General features: G+C 45.9%; 1 protein-coding gene across 2 annotated transcripts in view; it reads right to left on the bottom strand.

Moving 5' to 3' along the window:
* Positions 1–22421, bottom strand: part of LOC137415578 (schlafen family member 13-like) — a 44086-nt gene that overhangs the window by 2950 nt on the left and 18715 nt on the right. For both annotated transcript variants that reach the window (XM_078775719.1, XM_078775720.1), the window contains exons 3-5: positions 15349–16319; positions 12983–13084; positions 41–776 (exon numbers count right to left, since the gene is read on the bottom strand). In XM_078775719.1, the coding sequence (XP_078631845.1) occupies positions 41–776; positions 12983–13084; positions 15349–16319 (1809 nt within the window). The remainder of the gene's footprint in view (positions 1–40; positions 777–12982; positions 13085–15348; positions 16320–22421) is intronic.

Raw genomic sequence — 22421 nt, 5'->3', positions numbered from 1 at the left:
TTGGCATCAGAACATTACAAGACAATCGAGTTATACGTACCTCATTTTATCTCGCAATGGCTGGTTTTCACACAGGTAAAGGATGTCCTCAAAACTGTTGCCCTTATTCTTCAACTTTTTGATGAGCTCTTTTGCAAGCACAGTTTTCCCAGTGCCCGGAAGACCTTGCACAAACAGACTTTTGACGTTGTCAACAGAAAAACGTTTGTGAAGGATATTGAACTGTTCCAATGTCAAGAGACTCAGATATTGCACACCGACGTGTTCTCCCAAAATAGATTCAAAAACAAGGAGACTGACTGCAAGGCTCTTGAGAAGATGCCAAAAGTACTTCTGCTCAATTTTCAAATAGCTTTCTGGGTACAGATTTTCATCAACCAGAGTGACAGTTGAAAGATCAGAAAGGGCAAAAATTTTGGGGATGACGCAGAGAACATTAGAATATTTCCCATTCTTCACCATAGCAGTTTTTATTGAATGAGCAGTTTCCATGCAGTACACTTTGACATTGCTGTTCCTTTCATTCACAACAGTAAACAATTGCAGAGATTGGCCCTCAACAAGAACCAGCACATCACAAACAACATGATTGTTGTTTGGCTTGCCAAGGTTTCCCGCCCAACTGCGTGAGTAGATTCGAAAACCTTTGTGGCCATTAAATGTTTTCATCAAAAATTTGTCGAATTGGGAGATCGCAGGTTTCTCTTCAATTAATTTAGAGTGTAAATCTGGAAACAGAACTGTGGGGCCTTGTTCCAAGGAGTCATTTTCTTCGACTGAAAGACAATAAAATAGTAAATGGCAAAAGTCAGTATAACAATAGAAAAAACAAGTTAACTCCATCATAAAGAAAATGCCAAACTATATTGAGCTAACAATTTTTTCCAATTAACAATTTTTCTGATATTGCTGTCCCTGGAAGCCGTACCTGGAAAACAAATAAGTAACAGAGCGCACTATTATACATAGGGACTTTGTGGCCACTCTGTAGTCTATTAATTACGCAGTGTTGGAATATACCTTTTGACTCTTCAAACTGCTGAGATCCCTTAGACCTTTGAAGACCCTTTAAGTCCCCCAAGACAATTAAGACAGCAAGACCCAGAAAGACCATGAAGACCTGGAAATCCTCATAGACCCTTAAAGACTCAAAAGACCCAGAGAACCCAAAATAACCAGAAGACCCAAAATACCCCCCAAAGACCCAAAATACATCAAAGACCCTTAAAGACTCAAAAGACTCCAAACACCCAAAATATCTAAAAGACCCACAAAGACAACAATGACTCAAGATTCAAGACTCAAGACTCAACAAAGACCACGAAGACCCAAAATACACTACGCACAATAAGTTAGGGATATTGTGGGAGTGGGTTTATTTTTTTTTATAGGGGTTAGGGTTATGGTATTGAAATCAAGAATGCTGTGTTTTTTCATACTCATTAATAACCATAGAATTAGGACCAACAACTTTTTTCAACATAATTAATACACAAAATCAACCACACCGAAGAACCTGCCAATATCCCTAACCTATTGTGAGTAGTGTACATCAAAGACCCTAAAGAGATCTCGCCTTAAGAGACCCTTAAGAGATAGATCTCGCGAGATCTTGTCAGCGAGGGCATGGTTTTTCGAAGCTGCACACGCTCTCCACGCTTTCGAAGTTAAGTAATTGTTCACAATTGTATTTTTGTCGAAACTGTATTTCTCTTTCGGTGTGTGTACCTATAGTGTGTCCCAAGGAAGATTTATCGGTGTTAATCTTTCATACCTGCATAAAAAATCGTCGGTTAATTTGTGCCACCTAGTACCTTGTTTCCTACCTTGAGGCTTTTTCTCTCAGCAGTCGATTGTGGTCCAATAACTTTCGTTCTCAGTTTTTCCCAGTCTTTTCACCCCATACTTTCTTGTTTAAAATCTCAACTCAAAAAAAAGAAAAAAACATTTCCTTCTTTGTTCTTATTCATTTATTCGTTGTTCTCATTCGTTCGTTCGTTCTTCGACCACGTGTTTCACCCCCATTTCCCCAGATAGTTTTCACTGTTCAATTTTAAAATGTTTAAACTTTCCCCTGAAGTGATATATTCTGTCGTATATTATAACACCTTTTTCTTCTTCTTCTTTAAAAGGTTGCTTTCGACTTGCTCACTTAATCTATTCATTCCCCAAAAAAATTCCATCTCTTACAGTTCCTCTTTCCTACATTCCCCAAACTCACCGGCACTCCACCCCCCCCCTAAACCCCCCCCCCCTCCAGCGTCCTCAAACGTATCTCTGACTCGAAGGTCACAAGAAACTCATTTTGCAATAAATGTTAATTTCCCATTAATCGTACAACACTTTCCAGAATCCAAACACACCCCTCCCCTCCAAATCTTCCCCATCACCCGTCCCTTTCAAATCTCCCCCCTTGCCCCTCCCCTCCTAAACTCCCCCCTCACCTCCAAATCTCCCCCATCCCTTTCAAATCCCCCCCTTGCCCCTTCCCTCTGAAACTCCCCCCTAACCCCTCCCCTCAAACTCCCTCCTCACCTTCAAATCTCCACACCCTCATTTATTCTCCATTTCCCCCCTCTCACCCCTCCTCCTCAAAGCGTCCTCCCCGCTTCTTCCCCCTTCCAACTCTCACCTCCATCTCCCCCAACCTTCTGCCTCGCTCTGCCCCCCCCCCTCAAAGGACACCTCACTGTGCCTCACCCAATCACCGTCAAACCTTTTGTCTGCCCCATCCTTCCCTTTCTCCTTGCTATTCTGAAATCTCTGACACAGTCAACAGCTCTCCCTCCCTCTTCCTCCTCTTCCACATCTTACCCTACCCCTCCCCCCCACCTGTTCTGTCTCCGATGCTCCCCCTTCCTCTTCATCAATGGTATGGACCTCAAACATCCGGTATGGACCTCAAACATCCGGGGCCTTCGCTCAGACTTGACTGATCTCTCCATACAGGTTGCTTCTGACAAACCAGACTTAATCTGCTTAACAGAAACTTTCCTCCTTCTTCATGTCTCTGATTCCTTAATATCTCTCCCGGGTTACTCCCTCCTCCAGTATGATAGACCTGAGCCACGTCCTGGAGATGGGGTTGCTATCTTTATCAAAAACTCTCTTCCTCACTCGCCCTGCACTGCCCTCTCTCCACCTCACCCACAGGAATACCTCTGGCTACTGCTTCCCCTCTGCTCCCACCTTTGGTTCATATGTGTGTTGTACCGTCCACCAAACAGTGATGACTCCATCCACATCTCGCTGTCTGATAATATGGACCAACTTCTATCGACTCATCCCAACTCTTGCTTCCTCAAATGTGGTGATTTCAATTGTCACCATGCCAGTTCGCTGGGTGTGGGTACCTCTCTCACCAGCCATGGGTCCTCAGCAAAGGACTTCTGCGACTCACTGGGACTGACACAATCTGTCAATTTCCTGACCCGGATCTCAGTCAACAGAGCATCTTCTCTTCTAGACTTGATTTTGACTAACTTCCCTGCAAATGTCTGCTGCTCTTCTTCTGCTCCAATCGGCTCATCTGATCATGTGCTTGTTAAAGTGGACATCTCTCTGACCATTCTCAGAGAGCCTCCTCAGCGCCGACGAGTCTGGCATTTCACTCAGGCCAACTGGCACGGTCGACAAGCAGCCATGAATCATCTGGACTGGTCTCCCATCTCTACCGCCTCTGACATCAACTCATCCAGGGAATTCTTCCAAAGTAAATTGGTCTCTCTCACGCACAGATTTATCCCATCTCGTCTTCAGTTGTCATACCCTTCCTTGCGTCCATGGCACACAGAATCTTGTGGTGAGGCTGTTGCCCAGAAACAACTTGCCTTCGCCTCCTGGAAAGCAAATCCAACGGAAGGAAATCTCTTTTCCTTTCACAAAGCCTGAAACAAGTGTGTGTCCACCCTCAGGAGAGCCAGGAAACAATATCTCTCCACTCTCAAATCTGTCTCCCTCTTCCAAATCCTCGTGGCATCTGGTCAAATCTGTTTCAGGTGTTTGTTCCCCCTCCATTCCCTCCCTTACCTCAAACCGCTACACAGCTGACTCTGCACGTGAAAAAGCTGAATGCCTCAACTCTGTGTTTGCCTCGAAATCTTGTGGCCCAAATCCATCCCTCTCTGTACCCACCGTACCCAGCTGCTCCTGGACTCTGTCTCCTTTCCTCCTGACAAGGTGCAAAAGTTTCTGTCAACCCTCGACTCTGATTCTGCAACTGGACCTGACGGCATCAGCCCACGGGTCCTAAAATCCTGCTCTGCCACTCTTTCACTCCTTCTGTCTGTTCTCTTCACCCTCTCTTTTGCTCAAGGTCATCTGCCATCAGCTTGGAAATCAGCTAACATCACCACTTTACACAAAAAGGTGCAAAAACAGATGCAACTACAGACCAATCAGCCTTCTCCCAATTATCAGCAAAGTCATGGAATCCATTATTGCTTCGGATATGAAATCTTCCCTCTTCTCCAATGGCTTGATCTCTGATCATCAATTTGGTTTCAGACCAGGTCATTCTACTCTGGACATGCTGCTTCTGCTGTCTCAACAATGGATGGAGGTCCTCAATGCCAAACTGGAAATTAGAGCCGTCTCCCTTGACATATCACGTGCCTTCGATACGGTCTGGCACCCCGCTCTGCTCACCAAACTCTCCTCCTCTGGTATCCATGGAAATGTCCATGCCTGGCTGATGGACTGCCTCTGTAGTCGTAGTCAACGTCTGACCCTGAATGGGTTTCTCTCATCTCCCCTTCTTGTTCAGACTGGAGTTCCCCAAGGCAGTGTTCTGGGCCTTGTGCTTTTTCTGGTCTTCATCAATGATCTTTCTGACTCTCTTGAAAATCCTCTCTATCTCTTTGCTGATGACTCCACTCTCTGCCGCTCCAATTCCTCATCCCTCAGATCGGCAGTCTGCAGCCTCCTCACTCTTTGCAGACCTGGACAAAATCACAGACTGGTCAAAACAAGTGGAACATGTCTTTCAATCCTGACAAATCTCACACTCTGACTCTATCTCTCTGAAAAGACCGACTGGACAACCCTCCCATCCACTTTCTGAATAATCCTCTCCAAGAAGTTCTGTCACTCAAGCTTTTGGGCCTCACGATCTGCCATGATCTTTCCTGGGAAAACCACATTTCAAATCTGGCCTCCAAAGCCAGTCGCTGACTGGGCATCCTCCATCGTGCGAAGTCCTTCCTTGGCACACCTGAGCTCCTCACCACATACAAGGCTTTCATCCACAGCTCAATGGAATACTGTTCTCCCCTCTGGGCCGGTACTCCTGCCTTTCAACTAGCTCGGCTTCACGCTGTTGAAACCAAAGCATTCAGAATCATTGAATCTCCCGCAATGAAGCTAACTCCGAGGGCCTTTCACTTATTTACCGCAGGCAGGTTGGTGGTCTTTCTGTCTTCTACCGACTCCTCTCCATACTTGCTCCCCCAGCTCTCTCTGGGCTCTGTCCCCAGATGGAAGCCAATCAGTTCAATCTTGGTTTCATCAGACCACAGAATCTTGTTTCTCACAGTATGAGAGTCCTTTAGGTGCTTTTTTGCAAACTCCAAGCGGGCTTTCATGTGTCTTTCACTGACGAGAGGCTTCCGTCTGGCCACTCTGCCATAAAGCCCAGATCGCTTGAGTGTTGCAGTGATGGTTGTCCTTCTGGAAGTTTCTCCCATCTCCACACAGGATCTCTGGAGCTCAGCCAGAGTGACAATCGGGTTCTTGGTCACCTCTCTTACCAAGGCCCTTCTCCCCCGATTGCTCAGTTTGGCCAGGCGGCCAGCTCTAGGAACAGTCCTGGTTGTTCCAAACTTCTTCCATTTAAGAATTATTGAGGCCACTGTGCTCTTGGGAACCTTCAATGCAGCAGAGATTTTGTTGGCTTCCCCAGATCTGTGCCTCGACACAATCCTGTTCTGAGCTCTGCAGGCAGTTCCTTCGACCTCATGGCTTGGTTTTTGCTCTGATATGCATTACCAGCTGTGAGACCTTATATAGACAGGTGTGTGCCTTTCCAAATCGTGTCCAATCAATTGAATTTACCATAGGTGGACTCCATTCAAGGTGTAGAAACATCTCAAAGATGATCAAGAGAAATGGGAGGCACCTGAGCTAAATTTCAAGCGTCATAGCAAAGGGTATGAATACTTATGTCAATGTGATATTTCAGTTTTTTCTTTTTAATAAATTTGCAAAACTTTCTAAAATCCTGTTTTCTCTTTGTCATTATGGGGTATTGAGTGTAGATTGATGAGGGAAAAAATGAATTTAAACGATTTCAGCAAAAGGCGTGGTACATAACAAAATGTGAAAAAAGTGAAGGGGTCTGAATACTTTCTGAATTCACTGTACATGCTTGTATATTTGTGAATATTGCTTGAATTGCCTTTCCTGATTTTCCCTGCCATTTCCCCATTTGAATTTCCCAAACTGCCATTTCTCCCGCCATTTTCTTGCTTGTGTAATACATTCCTGAGAGAGTCGATATGGTGTCTTGACTTACTCTGCTCGGGTTTGATCTGAGATAGCACTTCTGTTGCAAGTGGCCCGAGTGATTAATTAATCAGATAGATGATAGGGAGTGACGTGTAACGCTGGTTAGCTCGGCAAATTCATATCTGTTACACAGCTACTGGCGCAGTTCCCCAAATGCTTCATTCATCACACAGGCAAGGTAAACAGACCTTGGGCGCAAATACCTGTGTTGTTGCAGATGGCCTCCAAAGTATGCTGATAGACGCACTGGCTTTCAGAGTTATCCGGGCCACGCCCACAATATGTTCCAATATTCTGCTACTTTTGCATATGTAACATGCAGATAACCAATAATAAGGAATCAAAACATGGCATTTTTACCTCTGCTACCAAAGGTGGATGGAGGTTATGTTTTCACCCCTGTCTGTCTGTCCGTTTGTGAACAAAATATCTCAAAGTTATGGACGGATTCAGAAGACATTGGGCAGAGATGTAGCGTATGTGACAACGACGAAATGATTAGATTTTGGAGAAGATCCGAATTCGGATCCAGCGACTCAAAATTTTTAAGGTGATTCTTCACCATTGGGATATAGGGCCGAAAACGATACATAGCAGGATATCTCAAAAAGTTGTGGACGGATTTGGATGAAACCTGGTCGACCGGTTGGGTGTCTGACAAGGACGATTCGATTCTGGTGAAGATCTGAATATGGATTTGGATACAACAACAACAACATGCATTTTGAAGGCCATTTTCCCTGCTAGAGCGGGGGTTAGCCTTGCGGTCCCCATGACGATCTTCTCCATTTTGCCCTATTTTCTGCATCTCTCCTTGTTAACCCCCTTGCCCGCATTTCTTCTTCCACCATCTTCAGCCAAGTCTTTCTCGGTCTTCCCCGTCTTCTACTTCCTTCTACATTCATTTCCATCACTCTTCTCAACCAGTCACTTTCATCCTTCCTCAACACATGACCAAACCATCTCAACCTGTTCCTCTTCACAGCATCAATCACAGGCTCTATTACCATCATCTTTCGCAATTCATCATTTGTCATCCTCTCTCTCAACGATACTCCGCACATCCGTCGAACCATTCGCATTTCCACCCTTTCCAACCTTCGTTGCTGCTCTACGTTCATTACCCATGTCTCGCTCCCATAAATCATAACACTTCTCACACATGCAGCATACACCTTTCCCTTCAGCTTCAACGACACTCCCCTCATCATCAGCACGCCACTCAATTCCCGAAACTTCTTCCATGCACATCTCACTCGAGCAACCGTTGCCGAGTCTGATCCACCTTCTCCATTCAGCATGTCTCCGAGGTAGCAAAATGTTTTCACACCTTCCAGCTTTACGCCGTCTCGAAGATCCAACTCAACATCTCCTCCATCTGCAGCTCCCTCTGTGCACAACTTACACTTGAATGTAGCTGCCGCACTGCTTAATGACCCTCTCAGACCACTACATTTTTGATGAACCCACTCAGCGCACATTGTACATTGAATGGAGTTCACTCCGACACCCTTCCTACACACAGCACAGGGCCACTTCCCAGTTCTTTCCACCTCACCATATGCTTTACCACTTGCCATCACCTTCGTCTTTCCGATATTCACCTTCAGACCTTTTGTCTCCATACATTCCTTCCACGTGTTCATCTTTTCCTTCAGTCCATCCATACTTTCCGCAATCAACACTAGATCATCTGCATACAACAACTCCCACGGCAAACCCTCCTTTACGTTCTGAGCCAGCACCTCCATCACAGCTACAAATAGTAGTGGACTTAGTACCGACCCCTGATGCACTCCCACCTTTTTTTTTCTTCTTTTTTTGTATACAAGATCGAGGCTCGTGAAAGAGCGAACATTAATCACACAGAAAGACAAACAGACACATAAAACAAATAACATCGGGAGCGGTAGACAATATGGGGAGAGAGGGCGAAGGACACAAACACAACATTTGAGAGCAGGGACCGAGAGACATGGAGACATCGAGAGAACTGTGGGAGGGAGAGGGCTTTGGGGAGGAGGCATGGGAAGGGGGGGGGGTGGGAGAGGTGTAAAACATATGGACACTGCCAGGACTTCCAGGAAAGAAGTTGGAATTTCAAACAAGGTGGATCTGGGGTGAATTAGTGGGGGTAGAAAAGATCAAGGTTTTGGATGGGGGAAGATAAGAGATGGTGGTGAACAGCTGTTTTAAAGACCTGGAGGGAGGAGTGTGATTGAAGTGAGTGTGGGAGTTTGTTCCAGAGGCGGGAGAAAAGAGGAATGAAAGAGTGAAGGTGAGCAGAGAGGCGAGATTTCGGCAGTTTAACCATCAGAGGGTGGCTGGCAGGTCTTGTGCGACCTGCAGGAATATTTGGGGGACAGAGCACAGAGAGAGCTGGGGGAGCAAGGCCGGAGAGGAGTCGGTAGAAGACAGAAAGACCACCTACCTGCCTGCGGTGAGTGAGTGAAAGGCCCTCAGAGATAGCTTCATCGTGGGAGATTCCAATGATTCTGAAAGCTTTGGATTCAACAGCGTGAAGCCGAGCCAGGTGTGAGGCAGGAGCACCAGCCCATAGGGGAGAACAGTATTCCATTGAGCTGCAGATGAAAGCCTTGTATGTGGTGAGGAGCTCAGGTGTGCCTAGGAAGGACTTCGCATGACGGAGGATGCCCAGTCGGTGACTGGCTTTGGAGGCCAGCTTGGAAATGTGGTTTTCCCAAGAAAGATCATGGCAGATAGTGAGACCCAAAAGCTTGAGCGACAGAACTTCTTGGAGAGGATTATTCAGAAAGTAGATGGGAGGGTTGTCCAGTCGATCTTTTCGGAGAGACATCTTAAGAGTGTGAGATTTGTCAGGATTGAAAGACATGTTCCACTTGTTTGCCCCGTCTGTGATTTTGTCCAGGTCTGCAGCGAGTGAGGAGGCTGCAGACTGCCGATGAGGAATGGAGCTGCAGAGGGTGGAGTCATCAGCAAAGAGATAGAGAGGATTTTCAAGAGAGTCAGAGAGATCATTGATGAAGACCAGAAAAAGCACAGGGCCCAGAACACTGCCTTGGGGAACTCCAGCCTGAACAGGAAGAGGAGATGAGAGAAACCCATTCAGGGCCACACGTTGACTATGACTAGAGAGGAAGTCCGCCAGCCATGCGTGGAGATTTCCATGGATACCAAAGGAGGCGAGTTTGGTGAGCAGAGCGGGGTGCCAGACCGTATCGAAGGCATGTGATATGTCAAGGGATATGAAATATGTGATATGTCAAAGCTCTAATTTCCTCTTTGGCATTGAGGACCTCCATCCATTGTTGAGACAGCAGAAGCAGCATGCCCAGAGTAGCGTGACCTGATCTGAATCCAAATTGATGATCAGAGATCAAGCCATTGGAGAAGAGGAAAGATTTCATTTCCGAAGCAATGATGGATTCCATGACTTTGCTTATAATTGGGAGAAGGCTGATTGGTCTGTAGTTGCAAGGATCTGTTTTCGCACCTTTTTTGTGTAAAGCGGTGATGTTGGCTGATTTCCAAGCAGATGGCAGATGACCTTGAGCAAAAGAGAGGGTGAAAAGAACAGAGAGAGGGTGAGATAAAGCGGCAGAGCAGGATTTTAGGACCCTTAGGCTGATGCCGTCAGGTCCAGTTGCAGAATCAGAGTCGAAGGTTGGCAGAAACTTTTCCACCTTGTCAGGAGGAAAGGACACAGAGTCCAGGAGCAGCTGTGTATGACTGGGTACGGTGGGTACAGAGAGGGATGAGTTTGGGACACAAGATTTAGAGGCAAACACATAGTTGCGGCATTCAGCTTTTTCACATGAAGTGTCAGCTGTGTCGCCGTTTGAAGTAAAGGAGGGGATGGAGGGGGAACAAACACCAGAAACAGATTTGACCAGATGCCATCAGGATTTGGAAGAGGGGGACAGATAAGAGAGTTCGGTCTTGAGAACGGAGAGATATTGTTTCCTGGCTCACTGAGGGTGGACACACACTTGTTTCGGGCTTTGTGAAAGGAAATGAGATTTCCTTCCGTTGGATTTTCTTTCCAGGAGACAAAGGCAAGTTGTTTCTGGGCAACAGCCTCACCACAAGATTCCGTGTACCATGGACGGGAGGAAGGGAATAACAACTGAAGACGAGATGGGATAAATCTGTGCATGAGAGAGAGCAATTTACTTTGGAAGAATTCCCAGGATGAGTTGATGTCAGAGGCGGTCGAGATGGGAGACCAGTCCAGATGATTGATGGCTGCTTGAAGACAGTGCCAGTTGGCCTGAGTGAAATGCCAGACTCGTCGACGCTGAGGAGGCTCTCTGAGAATGGTCAGAGAGATGTCCACTTTAACAAGCACATGATCAGATGAGCCGATTGAAGCAGAAGAAGAGCAGGAGACATTTGCAGGGAAGTTAGTCATAACCATGTCTAGAAGAGAAGATGCTCTGTTGACTGAGATCCGGGTCAGGAAATTGACAGATTGTGTCAGTCCCAGTGAGTCGCAGAAGTCCTTTGCTGAGGAGCCATGGCTGGTGAGAGAGGTACCCACACCCAGCGAACTGGCATGGTGACAATTGAAATCACCACATTTGAGGAAGCAAGAGTTGGAATGAGTCGATAGAAGTTGGTCCATATTATCAGACAGCGAGATGTAGATGGAGTCATCACTGTTTGGTGGACGGTACAACACACATATGAACAAAAGGTGGGAGCAGAGGGGAAGCAGTAGCCAGAGGTATTCCTGTGGGTGAGGTGGAGAGAGGGCAGTGCAGGGCGAGTGAGGAAGAGAGTTTTTGATAAAGATAGCAACCCCATCTCCAGGACGTGGCTCAGGTCTATCATACTGGAGGAGGGAGTAACCCGGGAGAGATATTAAGGAATCAGAGACATCAAGAAGGAGGAAAGTTTCTGTTAAACAGATTAAGTCTGGTTTGTCAGAAGCAACCTGTATGGAGAGATCAGTCAAGTCTGAGCGAAGGCCCCGGATGTTTGAGGTCCATACCGGATGTTTGAGGTCCATGCCGTTAATGAAGAGGAAGGGGGAGCATCGGAGACAGAACAGGTGGGGGGGAGGGGTAGGGTAAGATGTGGAAGAGGAGGAAGCGGGAGGGAGAGCTGTTGACTGTGTCAGAGATTTCAGAATAGCAAGGAGAAAGGGAAGGATGGGGCGGACAAAAGGTTTGATGGTGATTGGGTGAGGCACAGTGAGGTGTTATTTGAAGAGGGGGAAGAGCGAGGCAGAAGGTTGGGGGAGATGGAGGTGAGAGTTGGAAGGGGGAAGAAGCGGGGGGGACGCATTGAGGAGGAGGGGTGAGAGGGGGGAAATGGAGAAGAAATGAGGGTGGGGAGATTTGAAGGGGAGGGGCTAGGGGGGAGTTTAGGAGGGAAGGGACAAGGGGGGGATTTGAAAGGGATGGGAGATGGGGGAGATTTGGAGGTGAGGGGGGAGTCTAGGAGGGGAGGGGTGTGGGGGGGGGTTTAGGAGTGAAGGGGCAAGGGGGAGTTTAGGAGGGATGGGGCAAGGGGGGAGATTTGAAAGAAATGGGTGATGGGGAGGATTTGGAGGGGAGGGGCAAGGGGGACGATTTGAAAGGGATGGGTGATGGGGAAGATTTGGAGGGGAGGGGCAAGGGGGAAGATTTGAAAGAGTTGGGTAATGGGGAAGATTTGGAGGGGAGGGGTGAGGGGGGAGTCTAGGAGGGGAGGGGTGAGGGGGAGTCTAGGAGGGGTGTGGGGGGAGTTTCGGAGGGAAGGGGCAAGGGGGGAGATTTGAAAGGGATGGGTGATGGGGAGGATTTGGAGGGGAGGGGTGATGGGGAAGTTTTGGAGGTGAGGGGTGATGGGGAAGATTAGGAGGGGAGGGGTGAGATTGGATTTTAGAAAGTGTACGATTAATAGGAAACGAACATTTATTGCAAAATGAGTTTCTTGTGACCTTCGAGTCAAAAATACGTTTGAGGACGCTGGAGGGGGGATGGAGTACAGGTGAGTTTCGGGAATGTAGGAAAGAGGAACTGCAAGAGATGGAATTTTTTTTTGGAATGAATAGATTTGGTGAGCAAGTCGAAAACACCCTTTTAAAGAAGAAGAAGAAAAAGGTGTTATAATATACGACAGAATACAGTTCTTTAGAGGAAAGTTTAAACATTTTTAAATTTAACAGTGAAAACTATCTGGGGAAATGGAGGTGAAACACGTGATCGAAGAACGAACGAACGAATAAGAACAACGAATGAACGAATCAGAACAACGAATAAGAATAAAGAAGGAAATATTTTTTGTTGTTTTTTTTAGTTGAGATTTTAAACAAGGACGTGTGGTGTGAAAAGACTGGGAAAAACTGAAAGAACGAAACTTGTTGGAAAGGTTGTGTGTGCGACAAGGACTAATCGATTCCATTTTGGTGAAGATCCGGATCCAGCTCGTTGAATTTTTGAAGTGATTCTTCACCATTGAGTGATGTATCTACTGAGTGCCGTTCTAGTATTGTTATGAAATAACTTACGCTTAAAAAAGCCTCTTATTTCTTTCTCATCCAGAGATGTTGGAGTTGTGATGGATTTCAAACTTGATTCAGCAATGGCTTTATTTCTAGAAACTCTGTTGCCTGCAGGAAAACAAGAATTTCTGTTTACATCATGCCAATTTGAATATCAACAATAATACATTTCTACTCAAAGCTCATTCTACAACTCAGTATAAAACCTCTTTAACGAGGACACTTGCAGTTTGAGTGGATGATAAATTTCATTGTCACTCCAAGTAAGCAAAACAGTAAAAACCAATGCTAGAGTGTCCTTCACGTCAAGCCGTGCACAAAACCTCTCGAGACGCTCTGCCCCGCCCCTCTATCCCCTGGCTATTGGTTAGAGGGAAACCACAACGGTTACATTCAATGAATCGTTACGACACACCGGTTACGATTCGTTCGATGAATGAACGGGTGTTATCCAGTCTCTTAAAGAGAAAGAACTGCTACAGGAGCTCCCCTTCCCTCCTAGTGAGGGAGTCCATCCAGCCCTCATGGTTTAATGCTGGTGATAAAATCCCGCAGGTGGGCCGGTAGCTATCCAATTCACCTCATTTAAGCCTGGTGTTACCTTAACGGTTAAGGTGGCTGGCTTGAGATATTCGGGTCCTGAGTTTGAGTCCCTGTCGCCGTTGAATTAACACCAAGTAGGTTGACTCAGCAGCCACAGGCTGCACACAAACCACTACCAGTTCGCATTTTCCATCGTCATCATGAATTATTAGAAGTTGGGGATCGACTCTTGACAATTTCAATAAACAGTGAGGTACAAAATGTCCTACTGGCAAAACTTGCTGTTGTAGTTACTCAAACAAAACCAGAATTGCATTCAGCCAAGTGTAAGGGGTGATCAAAGGAAGAAAAATGAAAAGCAACAATGAAGGTGTTCAAAATTTTCTTCAGGCAAATACTAAATAACTTTGCTGAACCAAAGCAGTTTTGTATAAAACTGCAGTGAGTAGCACTTGACTGGTGTGCTTCTGTTCCCCATGAATAACCTTGAGGAAAGTCTTTTTGTATCTGCTTGTATGGTTAGCACACCCATGCTCACTATGCTGAAAGTATTTCAGCTCAAGGCCGACTGTTGTGGTATGAAACAGCTGTTGGATTGATGAAAATGAAAACACCTCAAATTCCATTTTTGCTTTTTGAAATCCAACAAGGGTCCTGGTGACCTCCTCAAGATTACTTGTCATCCACTTTGTTCAAACCTGAAGAGCATTGTTTTATTGTAGTTAAAACTACAACTCTCTTATGTTTATCACAAAACTTTGCCAATGTATTTACTCATTCAGGCCACAAGACCTCATGCACAGCACAAATGACTTGTAGTTTTGGAGAGTATCAGATCTATAAAGTGATGATCAATGCTTGAAATACCCAGAACGTTCATTGAACACATCACCCAGCACTGCCTTGGTCGTGATGATGTAAAATGCCATCACATTTTATCCAAGTACTGCTAAACGGAAGGGTTTTGAAAGTGTCAAAAAGGCGATTTGTGTTCTCCAATGTTCACTTAGTTTATGTAATAAGCCTGGTGTTGGCTTAACGGTTTGGAATGCAGGCTTGGGATCCTAGGATCCTGAGTTTGAATCCTGGTTGGTCGTTGAATTAACACCAGGGGGGTTGACTCAGCCTGTCATCCTTCCAAGGTCGGCAAATTGAGTAACGGCTCACTGGTAATTGGGGCACTGCATCAGCGGCACAAACGTACTTCCAGAAAAATCATGCAACCAGCAGCTACAGGCTGCAAACGAAAAACAAAAACATGTGTAATTGTATCAAAATAAAAGAGATTTTAAATGTCGTAGAAAAACAAATTCCCGAATCTCTCGCTGTTGATGCAGCGTCTTTTACACCACCTTATTGAATACGCAACATTAGTTATTTGTGCCTATTGTTTGTGTCCTTTATGGCGTCCGTAAAACAATACGTTTCCTGTTTGGAATGATTTTCAATTTTGTTTGTTTCCAATTTGTGTTCTAAGTATCACTTGCAATTGAAATGAAGTTGGTTATTGATCATAAACAGACCTGCAGACACAGAAGGGAGAAGTGAACCAATTGCTTAACCCCGCTTTTCACTTCGCGTGCGCAGGTTAATAAAACAGTAATAATAACATGGGGCTGGCAGGATGGCCTGGAGATACACACACCAGCCTCAAGCTGTCAAGCCTGGGTTTGAATCTCGGCCCAGCTATAAACTGTCATCCTGCACAAATAAGCAATACACAAAAGCAAGCAAGCATTAAATATTTATTTTATAGTTCAGACAAATTGTGCATCATGGGTAATATAGAACCAATTCCTCCCCATAATTCCCCTGGAAAGTGTACAAACCTGGATTGTCGGTATTCATTATTTCCAGCCATTCAATCTCATCGATCTGATGAATCTTGCCATCTTTGATTTTGTAGCAAATCGGACATTTGGCAAAAATGATCTTGTCACTGCGGTTAGGAACATAAATGGCGATGACATATCTATTTTGATTATCTGGTGTCTGTTCGACATTGATGAAGTTGATTCTAATCCCCAAATCACCCCATTTCGCATCAACATATGGTTTAATCGATCTGAGCTTGGAAGTTTCATTGTCCAGACAGCCAACGACCTTCTTTTCTTCGTTATGGACACCGATGAAAATGTACCCTCCACCTGAATTTGCAAAAGACGACACATATCGAGGGAGCATGTGTCTTGTTTTGTCAAACGTCTGGCCATATTGTTTGAACTCAACTGTTTGGCTCTCACCAAGTCCACCAAAATGTTCATCAAAGGTAACGGACTTTTTGTTGAACATGGTTTCTGCAGCTTCGTCTTGATGAGCTTTTTTCCTTTGCAAGAAATTAACAACATTGGTGATTTCCACTTGCTTTGTCTCCGTTTCATTTCGTTCAAACATACTGACATCGATGGTGCAGAGACGTGGATAACTGTTGTCACCAATACCACAATTCCATGCTTTCACAAAGATCAGCATCCTCGAACCATCTTTTTTAAAATCAAAAAAATCCTCCAACGTCCTGCCAGAGATGAGTTTTATCAACTCTCTATCAATGTCTAATCCATGGCCATCACAAGAGTTATAGTCTTCCATGTTGAGGATCTTTGCCACGATTACCCCTCCATGTGAATTGAGCAGTATACATGCTGCCTTGACAATCGCCTCACGTTGTTTGTCCTTCGTGTTCTTCTTGTCTTTCATTTTATCTCGTGCATTCTCACCAAAAGTCACACTTTCAACAATCTCGATTGTGTCCTCAGGTAATTCTTCACATTTTTTGAATCTCACATCTTCTGCTCTGGTACTGGGGATGATGGGGGTGGTGGGAGGTGGAGAAGAAGTGGTGGGACAGGAGAGAATAAGATGGTGAAATCACAGCAATTAACGAATCAGTTTTTTCCCCCCATCTGGCAGGGTATCTAAAAGCATCCCCCTCATTGTACTTTACATCACGACTTTGAAACAGATACAAACACCCTGATCATGTCATTTATTCTCAATGAAACACTTTCTTGTTCAACTATAGCCAACTCAATGAAAATCAAAATATTTAATTATTTGAGAATACTTTTCAAAACTATTTCACATGAACTTGTTCACATATAAAAAATCATCATAATAGGAATTAAAACGAAGATGGTGTCAGATTCCCCATCAATAACACTTTCATTACTCTGACAAGAATAAACATCCTAGAAATAACAAACACTTGTCAAAATGTTGATAATTATGAATACAACAACAACAACAGGCATTTTAAGGCCATTTCCCCTACTAGAGCGGGGGTTAGCCTTGCGGTCCCCATGACAATCTTCTCTATCTTGCCCTATTTTCTGCATCTCTCCTTGTTAACCGCCTTGCCCGCATTTCTTCTTCCACCATCTTTAGCCAAGTCTTTCTCGGTCTTCCCGTCCTTTACTTCCTTCTACATTGATGTTTTTTTTTTTTTTTTGTATACAGAATCGAGGCTCGTGAAAGAGCTATCATTTATCACACAAACAAACCAAACAGACAAACAAACAAAGTATATAAAAAGGGGAGCGGTAGACAAGATGGGGAGAGAAGGGGAAGCACATACATACAACATTTGAGAGCAAGCACATCGGGAATGTGTGGGAGGGAGAGGGCTTGGGGGGAGGCGGCGTGGGAAGGGGCGGGGGGGGGGGGGGGGGGAGAAGTATAAAACACAAGGACACCAAGGACTTCAAGGAAAGAAGTTGGTATTTCAAAAACGTGGATTTGAGGTGAAATTAGCGGGGGTAGAAAATATCAAGGATTTGGATGGGGGAAGATAAGAGATGTTTGTGAACAGCTGTTTTAAAGACCTGGAGGGAGGAGTGGAATTGAAGAGAGTGAGGGAGTTTATTCCAGAGGCGGGAGAAAACAGGAATTGAAAGATTTAAGGTGAGCAGAGAGTCTTGATTTTGGCAGTTTAACCATAAGAGGGTTGCAGGTAGATCTTGTGCGACCTGTAGGAATATTTGGGGGACAGAGCCCAGAGAGAGAGCTGGAGGAGCAAGGCCGGAGAGGAGTCGGTAGAAGACAGAAAGACCACCAACCTGCCTGTGGTGAGCAAGTGAAAGGCCCTCGGAGGTAGCTTCATCGCGGGAGATTCCAATGATTCTGGCCAGGAGGGGAGTGTTGTTGAAGCTGAAGGGAAAGGTGTATGCTGCATATGTGAGAAGTGTTATGATTTATGGGAGCAAGACATGGGTAATGAACGTAGAGCAGCAACAAAGGCTGGAAAGAGTGGAAATGCAAATGGTTCGGTGGATTTGTGGAGTATCGTTGAGAGAGGAAGACAAATGATGAATTGCGAAAGATGATGGGAATAGAGCCTGTGATGGATGCTGTGAAGAGAAACAGGTTGAGATGGTTTGGTCATGTGTTGAGAAAGGATGAAAATGACTGGTTGAGAAGAGTGATGGAAATGAATGTAGGAGGAAGTAGAGGACGGGGAAGACCGAGAAAGACTTGGCTAAAGGTGCTGAAGAATAAATGCGGGCAAGGGTGGGGGGTCAACAAGGAGAGATGTACAAAATAGTGCAAAATGGAGAAGATCTTCATGGGACCCGAGAGGCTAACCCCCGCTCGAGCAGGGAAAATGGCCTTAAAATGCCTGTTGTTCAGGTGGAGAGGTACATGGAAGAAAAGAAAAAGCTCTGTGTTCAAGGTTCTTTTGCTCATGGACAATGCTCCTGGCCACCCCCCACACCTGGACGTGTCTCACTCGAATGTCGAGGTGACCTTCTTGCCGCCCAATACCACCTCCCTCATCCAGCCACTCGACCAAGGTGTGATTTCAACATTTAAAACGTATTTCACCCGTCGCACCTTTCGCCGCATTTTGGATGCGATCGGGTTGCATGGTGTTTGGATGGAGTTTGGGTGATGGAGTTTGGAGATGGATGCATTTGCATGGAGCTTGGAGGGCTCACCGTCAGGCAGTGTTGGAAGGAATTCAACATTGCCCATAGCATCAGCACCATCATGGAGTCGCTGGATGAGGTGAGAGCCTACACCATCAATGCGTGCTGGCATAACCTGTGGCCATAGGAAGTCAAAAACTTTACTGGCTTTCCTGATAACATGGAGAGGCATGAAATTGTCAAGCTGGCACGGCAAGTGGGAGGGGAATGCTTTGGTGACATGCAGCCTGAGGAGTTTGAGGATCTCATTGTCTCGCATGGCAAAGACCTCACCGAGGAGGAGTTGGAGGCCATTGTACCGGTTTCTGAGGAAGAGGAGGCGGGCAGTGATGAGGAAGAGGTGCCGAGGTCCAACCTCACATAGTAGGGTCAATATACGAAAAAAACTCACCTAACCCCCAAACAATTGATACAAAAGGTTTTTCAATGGATTCTGGTACCATTGGGCATGCTAAATAACATACTAAAAATCTAGTAACATCTGACTTCCGGAAAGGGGTCATTTTCAAGATGGCGTCCAAGATGGCCGCCGGGAGATTAAAATGGCCATATCTCAATTATTATTAAACCTAGAAAGGTGGTTTTGGTGTCTAACCCTAAGTTTTAGGGCCCAAGGAATCCAATTGAATCAATAAAATTACCATCAAAGTTCTGTACCCGATGCTCCCCCTTCCTCCTCATTAACGGTATGGACCTCAAACATCCGGGGCCTTCGCTCAAACTTGACTGATCTCTCCATACAGGTTGCTTCTGACAAACCAGATGTGATCTGCTTAACAGAAACTTTCCTCATTCATGATGTCTCTGATGCCTTGGTATCTCTCCCAGGTTATTCCCTCCTCCGGTATGATAGACCTGAGCCTCGTCCTGGAGGTGGGGTTGCTATCTTTATAAAAAAACTCTCTTCTTCACTCGCCCTCCACTGCCCTCTCTCCACCTCACCCCCAGGAATACCTTTGGCTACGGCTTCCCCTTCGCTCCCACCTTTTGTTCATATGTGTGTTGTACCGTCCACCAAACAGTGATGACTCCATCTACATCTCGCTGTCTGAGAATATGGACCAACTTCTATCTACCCATCCCAACTCTCTCTTCCTCATATGTGGTGATTTCAATTGTCACCATGCCAGTTGGCTGGGTGTGGGTACCTCTCTCACCAGCCATGACTCTTCAGCAAACGACTTCTGCAACTCACTGGGACTGACACAATCTGTCAATTTCCCGACCCGGATCTCAGTCAACGGAGCATCTTCTCTTCTGGACTTGGTTATGACTAACTTCCCTGAAAATGTCTGCTGCTCTTCTTCTGCTCCAATCGGCTCATCTGATCATGTGCTTGTCAAAGTGGACATCTCTCTGACCATTCTCAGAGAGCCTCCTCAGCATCGACGAGTCTGGCATTTCACTCAGGCCAACTGGCACGGTCTTCAAGCAGCCATCAATCATCTGGACTGGTCTCCCATCTCCACCGCCTCTGACATCAACTCATCCTGGGAATTCTTTCAAAGTAAATTGCTCTCTCTCATGCACAGATTTATCCCATCTCGTCTTCAGTTGTCATACCCTTCCTCCCGTCCATGGTACACGGAATCTTGTGGTGAGGCTGTTGCCCTGAAACAACTTGCTTTCGTCTCCTGGAAAGCAAATCCAACGGAAGGAAATCTCATTTCCTTTCACAAAGCCTGAAACAAGTGTGTGTCCACCCTCAGGAGAGCCAGGAAACAATATCTCACCGTTCTCAAGACCGAACTCTCTTATCTGTCTCCCTCTTCCAAATCCTGGTGGCGTCTGGTCAAATCTGTTTCTGGTGTTTGTTCCCCCTCCATCCCCTCCCTCACCTCAAACGGCTTAACGGCTGACTCCGCACGTGAAAAAGCTGAATGCCTCAACTCTGTGTTTGCCTCTAAATCTTGTGTCCCAAACCCATCCCTCTCTGTACCCACCGTACCCAGTCGTACCCAGCTGCTCCTGGACTCCGTGTCCTTTCCTCCTGACAAGGTGGAAAAGTTTCTGTCAACCCTCGACTCTTATTCTGCAATTGGTCCTGATGGCATCAGCCCACGGGTCCTAAAATCATGTTCTTCCGCTCTTTCACTCCCTTTCTGTTCTCTTCACCCTCTCTTTTGCTCAAGGTCATCTGCCATCTGCTTGGAAATCAGCCAACAATACCGCTTTGCACAAAAAAGGTGCAAAAACAGATCCTAGCAACGACAGACCAATCAGCCTTCTCCCAATTATCAGCAAAGTCATGGAATCCATCATTGCTTCAGATATGAAATCTTTCCTCTTCTCCAACGGCTTGATCTCTGATCATCAATTTGGTTTCAGACCTGGTCACTCGACTCTGGACATGCTGCTTCTGCTTTCTCAACAATGGATGGAGGTCCTCAACACCAAACAGGAAATTAGAGCTGTCTCCCTTGACATTTCACGTGCCTTCGATACGGTCTGGCACCCTGCTCTGCTCACCAAACTCTCCTCCTTTGGTATCCATGAAAATCTCCACGCATGGCTGGCGGACTTCCTCTCTGGTCGTAGTCAACGTGTGGCCCTGAATGGGGTTCTCTCATCTCCTCTTCCTGTTCAGGCTGGAGTTCCCCAAGGTAGTGTTCTGGGCCCTGTGCTTTTTCTGGTCTTCATCAATGATCTCTCTGACTCTCTTGAAAATCCTCTCTATCTCTTTGCTGACGACTCCACTCTCTGTCACTCCATTTAATTCCTCATCCCTCAGATTGGCAGTCTGCAGCCTCCTCACTCTCTGCAGACCTGGACAAAATCACAGACTGGGCAAACAAATGGAACATGTCTTTCAATCCTGATAAATCTCACACTCTTACGATGTCACTCCGAAAAGACTGACTGGACAACCCTCCCATCCACTTTCTGAAAAATCCTGTCCAAGAAGTTCTGTCACTCAAGCTTTTGGGTCTCACTATTTGCCATGATCTTTCCTGGGAAAACCACATTTCAAATCTGGCCTCCAAAGCCAGTCGCCGACTGGGCATCCTCCGTCGTGCGAAGTCCTTCCTTGGCACACCTGAGCTCCTCACCACATACAAGGCTTTCATCCGCAGCTCTATGGAATACTGCTCTCCCCTCTGGTCTGGTGCTCCTGCCCCACAGCTAGCTCGTCTTCACGCTGTTGAAACCAAAGCGTACAGAATCATTGGAATTTGCTGCGATGAAGCTAACTCCAAGGGCCTTTCACTCACTCACCGCAGGCAGGTTGGTGGTCTTTCCATCTTCTACCGACTCCTCTCTGGCCTTGCCCCCGAGCTCTCTCTGGGCTCTGTCCCCCAAATATTCCTACAGGTCGCACAAGATCTGCCTGCAACCCTCTTATGGTTAAACTGCCAAAATCAAGACTTTCTGCTCACCTTCACTCCTTCATTCCTCTTTTCTCCTGCCTCTGGAACAAACTCCCTCACTCTTCAATCCCACTCCACCCTCCAGGTCTTTAAAACAGCTGTTCACCACCATCTCTTATCCTCCCCCATCCAAAACCTTGATCTTTTTTACCCCCGCTAATTTCGGTCCCCTTGTGTTTTATACCTCTCCCCCCCCCCCCCCTTCCCATGCCTCCTCCCCCCAAGCCCTCTCCCTCCCACACTTCTCCCCTGCTCTCAAATGTTGTGGTTGTGTGCTTCCCCTTCTCTCCCCATCTTGTCTTCCGCTCCCTCTTTTTGTATATTTTGTTTGTCTGGTTGTTTTGTTTGTGAAATAAATGTTAGCTCTTTCACGAGCCTCGATTCAGTATACAAAAAAAAAAGTTAATTATTTATTGACATGTCCAAGATGGCATCCCAAGGTGACATCCTGATCCACTAAAATGGCTCTGTCGAATAGTAGTCAACCTAGAGAGATATTTTCAGTGTGTATACCTAGGTTTAAGGCACCCAGGAAATCATCAAATGTACTTAAATAAGCACAAAGTAATCAAGTAATCCAGTAAGCCAGGTTTACCAGCCCATTAGGCA

Source organism: Myxine glutinosa, chromosome 4 (assembly GCF_964187855.1).
Source record: "Myxine glutinosa chromosome 4, kmMyxGlut1.1, whole genome shotgun sequence".
Taxonomy (NCBI): domain Eukaryota; kingdom Metazoa; phylum Chordata; class Myxini; order Myxiniformes; family Myxinidae; genus Myxine; species Myxine glutinosa.
The sequence above is the reverse complement of the archived record's forward strand: the minus strand, read 5'-3'. Positions and strand labels throughout refer to the sequence as shown.